This window comes from Rhea pennata, chromosome Z (assembly GCF_028389875.1).
Source record: "Rhea pennata isolate bPtePen1 chromosome Z, bPtePen1.pri, whole genome shotgun sequence".
NCBI classification, from domain to species: Eukaryota; Metazoa; Chordata; class Aves; order Rheiformes; family Rheidae; genus Rhea; species Rhea pennata.
Window position 1 is genome coordinate 73005142 of NC_084702.1, and position 12399 is coordinate 73017540.

Below are 12399 nucleotides of genomic sequence, written 5' to 3' on the forward strand. Positions count from 1 at the left end.
TCTGCAAGAAGCAAATTAGGGAAAAGAGATGAAACATGAAAAAGAAATCAAAACTGTGAGGCAAGACAGAATGTCAGAGAGGAGGTGCAGAATTGCACTGCCACTTACATATGCAACCCTTTGTCAAAGGCTCTAGTACATTATAAAAGGAAAAGCACAATTTAAAAGATGATTCATTGAATTAGAGGTTGCTGTGTGGGGAAAAATACTTGGGGACAAACTTGTGAGAGCAAAATATTGAGAAGAAAGGCTGTTAAGGTGGGAGAAGTATGGGGTTGAGGTATGGGAGAAAAGATGATGACAGCTTAGTTTTGGCCCAGAACAATGAAGATTAAAGATTGTGGTGAAGATATGCTGTGATGACAGAGTGCTTAAGGGAATAAAAGCTAAGCATGCTCTGAAGTGCAAAATTATTATGTAATATCACAGCAGAATCAGGGCCTCAGGTGTTGTACATACACTAAGGTTCATTTTCTGATCTGAAGAGCTTTCAGACTTGATGAGATGGAAAAGGGTGTGTGGGAAGGGAGAGAAGGACAATACAAACCGAATGATTGCAAAAGTGGTTGTTAAACCCCATGGATCTGTATTATCTTTCTTTTTTACTAAAACTTTGTTCTAAGTTATCCTTTTCTCTCTGGCAGGTCTGTTTTAAAAGATTTCTCCACTTCCCAATACTCATTTCTCTGTTCACCCTTTCCCTTCCAGAATTATCACAACCTCAGTTGTTCCAGTACAGCTACCTGCAACCATAGCTTAAAAGAAATGATCTGGATTTTGTTGATGTTTTTTTAACTACTAGAAGCACACACAGACAAAAACAATAAAGAAGCCCTTTCAGTTGTATTTGACAGGTTGGTAACATCATAGCAAAGTCTGAGTGAAAGTCCAATGTGGAAGTAGCAGAAAAGGCTGAGTTACCAGGGCAAAGAGGTAGGATTGGGAGCGCTGGGAACAGAGGACTGGTGAGAAATTTAGGTGTTGGTCTCTACCTACAGGTCAAGTGAAGATGACAGTGGCATGTTTGTGTCACAGGAGGGAATGAGAGTGGCAATAGGTATTATTTCAGTAATAACAGCCAGTTGGATGCTATCATAGATGAAACCAGAGTGAAAACTGGAAAAGAAAAATCTTTTATTGGATGTTACCTAGGGCAGAAGTTTTCTGCAATGGTGTGGCTGAACTCAGTATCCTTTAGTACACTGGCTTTGCTTGGGATGCAGAATGCCAGAGGGGAACCAGTAATGTTCAGCCTCTTTCAAGATCTTTAGCTCTCTTAGCTCTTTACTACTGTTTATCGCTTTGAAGAGGGTATCCCATAACACTTTCAAGCATGACTCATTTAAGTTAGCAAAGATGTGATGTTACCAAATTCTACTGCTTCTCTGCTAATTCCTCCAGTAAAAAGTTGGCTGCAGTCTCTGATGATATTTTTCACAAGATTTAGTGGTAATTGCCACTGACTCCACAGAATAAGAGGCATTCAGTTTGCTGGTGTTGTAGGTCTTACAGCATAGAGCTGTAAGTACTTACAGTGCAAGTACCAATATGTACAAATTAGAAAGCAATGAGGTAGCAGAGCAATGAAGTAGCAAGAGAAAGGCCAATGTCATCTGAGTCTGTAGAGCATGTGTCTTGTGAGTGTTAGAGGAAGCAGCTCTCCTCTCTGTTTCTGTGTCACCACACCAGGGGAATATGGTGCTTATTTCTGGCTGGTTGCTTACTGGAAAGATACCGTCAAAAATCAGAGGAGAGCAGCAAAATCTGTTGCTGTGCTAGAGGTATTGATATATGAGAGAAGATTAAAATATGTGTGACTTGGATAGATGTTGACTGAGACTGAAGCAGAAGGGAAAAATGTGATATTATTCAAATACTTAAAGTGTATTTGCATCAAAAAAGCAGATAGATCTCTGGGTACCATGCAAGATTTTTAGCTATAACTAATGGTGTGAGGCTAGGAAGAAGAAAAAACCCTCTTTATCTATCTCCACCTGACTATCAGAAACATTTTCTTGTAGTGTATTCTTGTTTGTGTAACATGCACCTTCTCCTTCTATCAAACTCCAAAGCAAAAAATGCATGAAACATTTGTGATGTTTTCCATGTTATCCTGATCTCCTTAATTGTGTGTTATATCTTCCTCCCTGGACTTTGACTATCTATTTAGACAGTATGCTCTTTTGGACAGGAAATCACTCTTAAAAGTATCTGTAGAGTGGGTCCCCCTGATCCTGATCAAAGCCCCTCCAGGTTATACTGTAGCCCATAAATAAGTAATAATGGTAACGATAGTGTGAGATGTATTTGACTGTGGAATGGCCTCCCAAGGCGAATAGCAAGAGGCTGATTGTTAACAACAAACACTAAGGAGCACACTGTAGGGAATGGTTCTCCGTCAGCAGGGAGATGGCTGGATTATCTAATAAATCTTTTCCTTCTCTAGGTTATGATTATGTGAATACTGCCTTAGAGAGTTCTGTAACAGTCTCTGATACTATAAGCTCTCTATTACATGGGTGTGAGTTTTACAGCACTCTGGGAGGCTCTTGCTGAGGACACTGTGTAAATATATTCTGTTTTACGTTGTGTGATGTATTTTAAATAAAAGGCTCAGATCTTTTTTTAATTGCTTTGAAATATACTGCAGTCTGATCTTTAAGAATTAAAAAACTTTGAGATGCATTTGGAAAACACAGACCTGTTACAGGCAGGAAATATGGCCCAGCCAGGAGCTGATTTAAATACATACGGCACTGCTGAATTTGTCTCTTCCTGTGTCCCACAGTGAACAGTGTCTCCTGCCTCTCAATCTGCTTGAAAGTAAAATAAAATAGGAATCTCGTGCTAACTAGCAGAGTTCCTTTGTCTCTGATTCTCTGTGTAATCTTGCTCATTCACTTGAGGCTTCAGTCTCAGAGATTACAATTCTCTGTTCTTTTTTTGATTGCAACATCTTGAGAGTCATTACATGGGAATTCTTTGGTCACTGAGGATGCAGTGCAAACAGGAGAGGCAAGGTCCTCTATCCTGACATCTGGCCTTTCAAGGAAAAACTGCAAAGTTAGCCTCTCCTCAGCTTTCCTTTTCTATCCAACCACCTAAAAGTTTCTAGCTACCACAAGTCAGAATCCTGGTCTGAGCCAGCAGGATGTTTCATACATCCTTATGGCACAGCCAGAGACAGATCGTTTTGCAGAGGACCCCTTAATTTGAGCAAAGTTTTGCCCTCCACCCATATAGCCTGTGTTAACTTGGGGGTAGGTGATCATTCATCAAAGCAAGTTTTTCACAGATGAAATGTTTGTGATACAACCTGAGGTTATCTTCAGGTTTGGAGTGGTTTTGGCTGCTGAGGCCATTTCTCTGCCTCTGTATTTTATCCCTAGGAAACTGCTTTTATTTGCTCTGTTTGCTATAATCTAGTACAAATTTGATACTTGCTTTAGCATAGCAGTAAGCTTGGCTTTCTTTTCTGTAAAATGGGTCTGTTCCTTACCCCTTGAATGTGTTTTTGGCTGTATTTAGTATTTGTAAAGTGCTGGAGGCAGGCAGTGTTTTACGAATACAAAATAGCGTTAGGCTTTGTACTTAGGCACAATACTGTGGCGTAATTCAAAGGCAATTCATGTAACATTAGTAAATCACTTTGAACTTTATGTTGAAAATATAAGCAGCAGTATAAAAATAAACCTTTTTATTTCCTTTGGTATATACAGTTAAATAAAGTAAACCTGTACAGCTACTAATCTCCAAAACCGTATTGCCAGTATGCTTTGTTGAAATGCCATCCCCTTGCAGAACAGACATTCCGGGCGTTTTGTATGCGTTTACGGTTGAAGAATAAATTTTCAGAGACTGTAAATGAAAAGATATCTCTGAACATAGTGATCAAATAATATCTGACACTGCTTGTTTAAGGAAAAATACATATATCTCACTGCCAGAGTATTTACGACTCCAGTAAGTTTAGTTATTTTGACTCATGGGGAGATTTCTGCTCCTCCAAATATCAAATGTGTTTGGGATTGTGCTGTTTTTCCGGGAAGGAGCAAATAAAATTATTGGTTAAATGACTGCACAATGTGAAAATACAATCATGTAGTTTAAAAATTGAACAGTGTATAAGAAATATCACATATTTTACCATGGCAAATAGATTTAAAAATTCAATGACATATCCCAAAAGTATAAATAAATAAATAAACAAGCATAACTGTCCAGCCAACTGATGTAAGGATGCTTTGTGATTACCTTCAAGAATGACGTTTTCTCTATTTTCTTTCACAATGATTAATTCTGTGCATTATTTTTGCATAACCAGACCATTTAGATATTGTACATTGTAGGATTGTCTGAACTCTGATTGCCCAACAGGTTTTATTTGACAGAGAACCAAATGGTTTGAGGTGATTTCTCAGCAACCATCCTGGGAATAAGAGGTTTATGGTTCGCAGAGCAACAGCCACATTTGCGTGTTCATCATAAAAACACAGGAGCATTCCTCCCCATTTGGGTTGGAAATCTAATGCAAAGTAAGATGCACCTGTAGATGTTCTGAGAGTTGTATTTCTGCTGCACAGGCAATGAAAGAGAAATACTGTGGGAAGAAGGATTTGGCACTGTACAAACCTGGCTTTTTTTGTACTGTTTTCCTCTTTAAAATGTGAGCATTTAATGAGCTGTTCTGAATCATAATGCTTTATGATGTTTCCTGTTACCTTAGTGACGGACTACAAAACTTCTACGTTGAGAGTGTATAAACTCCACTAGATTCTTCTGTATTTAATTATGAGCTAATGCTTAAAGTTTAAAATAAATTTTCAAAAGCACCTTAGTGGCTGAGGAGCCAAATTTCCAGAAACCCTTAATTGTACACACAAGATTAAGGGAGTGTCATCATGGCACTATGCAGCACCAGACCAAGATGGATTTAACCAAGATGGATTCCAGAAACCCTTAATTGTACACACAAGATTAAGGGAGTGTCATCATGGCACTATGCAGCACCAGACCAAGATGGATTTAACCAGCGAGGGCACAGTTCTGCCCTGACACAGTTGTACTGGTTTGATCCCAGTGGTACCTAACTCTTAGATAGTTTGGGCATCTCCATACTGCTCTCTGTTAAGCTATGTTTGGAGGAGGTTTACATTAAAACCGGATTTCCTTATTGAAATAAAAGCTTAAGAGATTACCTAGTTTGTTCTCTCTATTTTTATTTCTACCTTCTAGAACTGGCCCTGCCTTCAACAGGCCCAGGATGCCAATTATTTATGTTTCCTGTGCTGATGAAATTTCTGGAGACTTAGTTTGGTGTTTAGTTTCACCAGTCTTTAGCTACATAAATAGCTGGACCTCTAATCTAAGCTTGTAGAGTAGACTTTACACGTTTTCTTCTCCCAGAATGAAACATGCAGACTTTCAAGCTGATGAATGTTAAATAAAATACATATACATATAACATATATATATATATATATATACATATATATATATATATATGTATGGGGGAAGTGTCAAAACCAGACTTAGAAAAGAGATAGCTTTCCAGTCTGTTGCGGAGGTGCTCACTGACTTTTTAACATACTTACAAATATAGCAAAAAGGTGAAGACAGACTGAATTATCCTTAAAGGGACAGTTGCCTATCTTTCAAGAGGATTCCAAGTAGATTATTTCCTTCTTTCAAGAGGATGAAACATCATCTAGCACTGATAGAACATTTTGATTGCTTGAATCAACATTTATTCATGAAAAGTTTCTGTATGTAGTTGATGTCCCCAGAGCTGGTACCTGGGGTATTTTTTCTCCTGGGGAAAGGTAAACAATATGAGAGTACTCTTTGATTGTTAATTTGTATTAAGAGTGTTCTGTATTCACAAGCCAAGTTTGCCAGGTCAGTTTTCATGCTTGAAATGTCCTGACTTTTGAGTACCTGTAGCCTTGATTTCGTGTAAGCCTTAAAGTGTTATAATAATAATAATGAATCCTGTTTTTACTTACACGTGTATTCAGCTCATGCACAGAATACATATGCTGTTTTTCAGAGAATGTTGCATTTCAGGATTTGAGCGTCCTGACTGCATCTCTTTAAACATTCAGATACAAGTAAACTGTGAGAAAATTGTCTTTCTGAGCTTCAGACTGGGTCTACTGTGTTGCCTCCAGCCAGATGCTGTCAGATGTTGCCTACACAAACTGGGACAACCCATTATCATGGGATTAAACACTAAATACCTGCAAGGAGCATTCTCTTTATCAGATAGCGCTCTGTTAGCATAGTTCATTCACTTTATTGCATATATAACTGTGGTGTCAAATAGACTGATTTACAACACCTGTTCTTTTACCTAATCTTTGCTATTTGCTGCTCTTGTAATCTGCCAAATCATTTAGCCTTCCTGATAGCAGAAATGCTGTAAAAATTAGATAAACTTGCCGAAGAAATGAACTCCAACGTACTGCTGAAATGTAGGGCCTGCACGTTTACTGTAAATGCACTGACTGGTCTGGTTTCCCCCTACCTAATCTGTGATTGAATGTGGCTGCTGGAGAAATTGAAAATTTTGTGATAGCACTAGAGTCAGAGGAGATAAGCATTTGTATGCTAGACTAGATTAATCTAAAAAGGAGTTTTAGGTGTGGCTAATGAAACCAGTGTATGTGTTAACTGGTTTTCTTTGGGGTTCAAAGCATCTGTGTATATCTATATAGAGCCTAGTCCAAAACTTTCTGTACGTGGAAAGCGTGTCTAAATAGTTGTGTGCTAGTTTTCACTAGCAACGTGACTTTCTCCATCTTCGATTAGAGAGATCTTTAAAAGGCCTTAGTTTTTAAAGGGTGCTTTCTAAATGCAAACAACCCTTTAAATCGTGTTGTCCAACTACCCGAAAAACATTTGTCCTTTTGAAATTCTTGATTAGGATAACTGTAATGCATCGTATTTGAGGGAGATTAGCCATCTATGTAGTCTAGCTGGAACAGAACTACCTGCTTTTGCTTTTGTTTTGAGTCACTCGTCTCTGGTTTTATTGGGGCTGATTTGAACAGATGAATAATACAAAGACACCTAGACAAGCTAAAAATGCGAACAGGAATTTTACAGAATGAGTTTCTGATTGGGAGAAATGTAAGTTGTGTATCTGAGGGAAAATAAACCAATCTACAGGTAGTCAAATAGTAGGGAGAGCACTGTAATGCAGTAATAGTGAATAGTGAGAAGGAGCAATAAAAATTGTTGAAGGAAATGAAAGTGTTGAATTTCCAGTGCAATCATAGCATCAGAAAGCTCTAATGATTTATCGTTAAGACCGCTATTAACTTATCACTAGCACAGTTAACTCCTCTGAGCTAAGGAAGTCTTTCAGAGGCTCTGACACAACAGTTGAGTTACTATGAGTTTCTTGACTAGCTGGAATGTAATTCTCACTGCTGGAGCTAATGAAAGAGTGAATGAAATGTATGTAGCACAGCTTTGCTAGTTTAGGCAAGAAAGCTGCTTTGCGTGATGTTAGTGGACAACATAGGTGATGCGCTCAGTGGTGGTCTGCCTCTGGGAAATACATTGACCTTTGCTAATGTTTCACCTCAGTAAAGTGTTGTGGATACTTGTACTTAAGAACTTTTCATTTCACCCTATTTTAGGCACGTACTCCAGCTGGCTAGTTGCTTAGTCTTCCTAGGCTCCCTCTGTCCAGAATGAAAAAAACAGAGGCTTTTTCATAGGGACTCGAAACAGGAGTCTGAGATGTTCCCTTACTGTGTGGAGGAGCTACTCTTTCTACCTACAGTAGAGGGAGCCTGTGAAAACGAACCAGCTGCACTGAGGCCTAGGGCTGGGTGCTGTGAATAATCTGTGTGTGCAAGTCATTGAGGGGACTTTGGGGTAAAACTCTTGAGTGATATCTCTGAGATTGGAGAACAGCCTCCCTGGGGAAGCAGTGGAACCAGTATTGTTTAAGACATTTAAAATTGGACAGGAGAAAATATATTGTAATGATCAATCCTGTGCTGGTATTTAGATCAGGTCTTGTCTCGTGTGAATATTAATAGGAAGTCTCTGTCTAAAGTAACTGCCATTATTCAGTGTGCGTTACTAGCTAACATTCGCTTGCAACCTTCCTCCACATCTGTACTCACACTTAAAGGACAGTTTGAGTAATGTTTAGCATCTTTGCCTTCTCTCTTGGTGCCTGAAGCGCTGATTTTGTGTTGCCTTGCTTAGATTGTATTCCTTCAGTGCTTCCACCAGACAGATTCCATATAGTGGGTAGAGATTTACAGGAAGCACGTGTAGTTTGTGGCAATAATAATAAAGGCTCCTGCTGTTTTCAAATCCCTGGGAAACTAAATCAAGTGTAGAGTCTCTTCAAAAAAGTGCAGCCTATGTATAAGTCACTTTACTGTTACCTATGTGGGTCTGTGTTGTACCTGTTCTGTGTATTTGGCTGTCATATCTTTGAGTTCTGTCCTCAGTCTCCAGAGTGCGACTAAGACATTATACACCTCAAATGGAAAATCTGATGAAACAGCTTAAAATAAACTGTGCACACGTGCTTTGCTCAACTCTTTTCACAACTCTGTGTCGCTATTCCTCATAGGAACTCATATAGCCAAACTCTGCCTGTTCCTATGGCACCCATTGGGCAAATCTAGGTGTAGTCTGACTTGTGAGGGTGGAAAGATTGGATTCAATTTCTGTGTGATGCCGAGATGCTTAATGGAATGCCTTTTTCTTAATATGTTTCTCCAGGTATGAAGCCTCTCTTCTTGACCTCGTTGAAGCTATGAGTCCCATATCTGCCCCAGGAAACCTCAACAAAGAATCCCGTGACAGGAGCAAAATGCATACACCTCACCATGTGAGCCACAGGCCGTCGACTTGGTACCAGGCCCCTCAGAGTTCCAGAAGCAGAACAGATGAGCTAGAGGAGAGCCGGCTCCTTGAAGAGATTTTCTTCATTTGATAAGGCTTATTGGTGTACAGCCCTTCTGTAGAATTTTTAGAACGTTTTTATTTTTGATTTGTTTGTTTCAAAGTATCATTTTTAAATTATTTGGTTGACAATTGTCTGCCCTCCTCTAAAACATAGCTAATTAGCATTCTGTTGCATTTGGGATTTAGCAATCATGTTGCAGGAACGTTTTTGGGATAGACCAGTCAGGAAGTTTTAACATTTTTTTGTAAACCTTTCACATGCCAAGAAATCATTCTAATATAGAATTTTTTTTAATGCACAATTTTTTCTAATAGATTGAAGTCACAGTTTAGCCAGCCTCATATTGAAAATGTATTTCATTATTGATTTTTAGCTCTGAAGCAGTTTGCAAGAACTGCCTAACGGTCAAGAACCACCACATTCCAAGTAGATTATTTTCTAATTAAACAACAGCCTGTTTAAAACGGGGCATATTGTAAAGGTACAAGCACTTTACTACTTTTCCTAGTTGTTCTATGATCTACTTTTGCCTTCAGCATTCTAATATTTACTATGCTAGGACTTCAGGATTATATCCTAAGCTCAACTATACAGTGTCTAATAACATTAATAGATGTTGTTGCAGGTTGATGCTCTAGGTATCCATTCAAAATGTATTCCTCCTTAAATCAGCGCTATTTGACATAGTTTATATGCTGGGAAACCTAACCCTGAAATAGCAGAACACACTCTGACGTTGTAGTGATCCAAAACTTAGTTTATACACTTTTCAAGATGAAATATATAGTAGTTGTTGGATAAGAGCAGTCTTCAGACATTTTCCCTAACTTGCACTATTTTGATCTTTTATCCAAGCTCTATTGTAAATAAGGCAAATCAGTAATTATTTCCACTAGCATCTCGCAATGCACATTTCCCTACTGGCTTTAATTATTCATGCTGTATCTATTTCAGTTTATTTAAATGCACTTCCATCTACTGCATGCACTTGGTTATTTAAAGAAATGTGCAGAACTGGTAAAAATGACTGCAGATTACAGGATTGATGGTCATTTTCTCCACAATGCAATGTTCATATTTTATTGTAACAGTAGCCACTGGCATGTGGTCCTAGAAATATGAGGCTAAAATACTCATTTTGCACAGTCAAATTGCAGTGAGGGAAAGGTAGAATTGTGCCAGTATGGGCAAGTTCTAGGCCATTTGCTCCCAAACACCACTTCATGGGCCAGTACAGCTTTTGTGACAGCGTCTTTAGGCAGCACTGCTTATCTTAATGGCAGTGAGTATCTGTGCTGATCCTTGGGGTATCACTGTTTCCTGCCTGCCTCCGACTCGTTTGCTCTTGTGCAGTAGCTCTCATGAAGTACTCCCGTGCTTTGCAAGGAGCTGTCAAGATTTGGCAGTGGGGCTCACTGTGTGTCTCTGAGGAGAGCATGCATGATACAGTTTATAAAACTTATAACCCTAGCAGCACAGTGCTTTTATAGCAATGAAATAAAGGAGGAATGAAGGGAGAGATGAACCTTAAGTTATTCTGTGCTATTTCATTCAGATCCACTCTTAACCACAAATTAGGTGATATCCTTTTCTTGCATCCCAGCTGAATTTTAAAAGCTACCTGAAGGAGTTTGAAGGGGAGAACCAGCGTTACTGGACCAGATGGCTGCTATGGAAAGGCCCTGCTTGGTCTTTCTGGCTGTCTGTAAAGTTAGAGTTCTTTCTAGTATGCTCATCTGCTGCTGAATAGCCCTCTTGGTCTACTCCCTGAGCCTTCTAGGGCACAAATTTCTGGTTAAAATTCCAAAGACAGTAGGTGCCCTGTCCAAATACAGTAGTTGGGGGAAATAGTTTTTCTCACTCAGTGTGTTTCTGTTGGCTGAGTTTTGGGAATCAAGGTGAACGTATCCTCCTCCTTTAGGAGGACAGGGAAAGGGAGAAGGAAAGAGGAGAAAAATTTACAAGGAGCAGCAGAATGAAGAAATGACCAGCACATGGATTTCAGAGGTTTTTTTTTATTTTTATTTTTATTTTTAAGGTTTGGCAGTTGTAAAGAAATAGTTCTCCAATTTCAGTCCAATCACTTTTCTTCTCTTTTCCAGTTTGACTGCAACTTTAATTGCCTTTTCTAATAAGTACTAACTGACTTCTTGAAACAGCAAAAAATATATATCTGTATCTCTGAAAAAGGTGCCTTTGTGTACACATTCCAGAACACTGCATGGGAGCGTTATGTTCTTTGGTTCTTTGTGGGTGCCAATGTTTAGCTACTTTACAATTCTTTATGATCCATTTTGTGTAATACTGGTGACTTTTGACTTGAATATATATTTTAGTTGTAACTCTTTTTAAAAGGACATTGTCAAGACTGTGGGCTCTGTGCTCCAGGTGCTGTCCATCAGTCAGAGCTACATGGGAGACATACCTTTATGTTGTAGCCAAGAATTCTAGAATTAAGTTGGCTGAAATATCTGATGAGTAAAAACCTTCATGTTTTAACTATCTCTGAAATGTGAACCAAGAAACAAGAGCTATTAATTTGGTAGACTCTCTGAAAAATCATTTTTTATAATACAGGCTCTTGCTCTAGTTATCAGCAGCACATTAGAAACAGTGTTTAGCAGTCAGTGCAAGCAAAGATATTTTGCCATGAGGCACTACAAAGTTGAAGTTATTAAAACATTTATAGCCTTAGAAAAAAAATCAATGATTGTCAAATAGGAAAGGACAAAATCAGTAGTTGGAACTGGGAGGGGAATTGTTTTCCATCTGCTAAAACAGTAGAGGAAATGCAAAAATTAAACTACCAAAAGCAATCACTTGACAGTGTCCTTTTACGTTTAAGCTCCTATATTAGGAAGCTGCCGCTGGGGAGTTAGTCCAACCGTAGATTGTTTGTCTAGAGTGTTCCCAGTTAATACGCTTCAGCTACATATCAGGCTGTGTTTTACGTGAGACTGTGTGGAGTAATATGACTTCTGCTAAGGCTGCTACCCATACTTTCACTTTGTGTTTTTCCTGAATGGCTTGTGTCCACACACTTGCCATGTTTGTGTGGTTGTCTCTTTTGTACACCTTGCACACAGTGGACCTGTAACAATCACACTCTTTCGACTTTTAGCCTTTCCACTCCCACTGTTGAGTCCCATCTTAAACCCAAACATATATTAATATATGTATGTGAGGTTTTAATGTAATAAATTATCTGGGAGTTTCATTTTATCTTCCAGATCTTCATTTATTTGAATTATCTTGTATTTTTTTTATCCAGCTCAGATATAGTAGTTACTCAGATGTAGTAATTACCACTGACAGTATGTTCCAGTTGCCACATCATCATATCATATTGACCTGCTGGAAAGCAGCTCTGTGGAGAAGGCTGTGGGAGTCCTAGTGAACAAGTTAACCATGAGCCAGTAATGTGCCCTTGTGGCCAGGAAGGCCAGTAGTATCATGGA

The 12399-nt window shown here is 38.8% G+C and overlaps 1 protein-coding gene across 5 annotated transcripts in view; it reads left to right on the forward strand.

The window, feature by feature from the left end:
• KIAA1328 (KIAA1328 ortholog) overlaps window positions 1–12188 on the forward strand; it is a 169288-nt gene extending 157100 nt beyond the window's left edge. For all 5 annotated transcript variants that reach the window (XM_062600282.1, XM_062600281.1, XM_062600284.1 and 2 more), the window contains one exon: window positions 8755–12188. In XM_062600282.1, coding sequence (XP_062456266.1) covers window positions 8755–8968 — 214 coding nt within the window. In that variant the 3' untranslated portion in view covers window positions 8969–12188. The remainder of the gene's footprint in view (window positions 1–8754) is intronic.
• The last annotated feature ends 211 nt before the right edge of the window (window positions 12189–12399 follow it).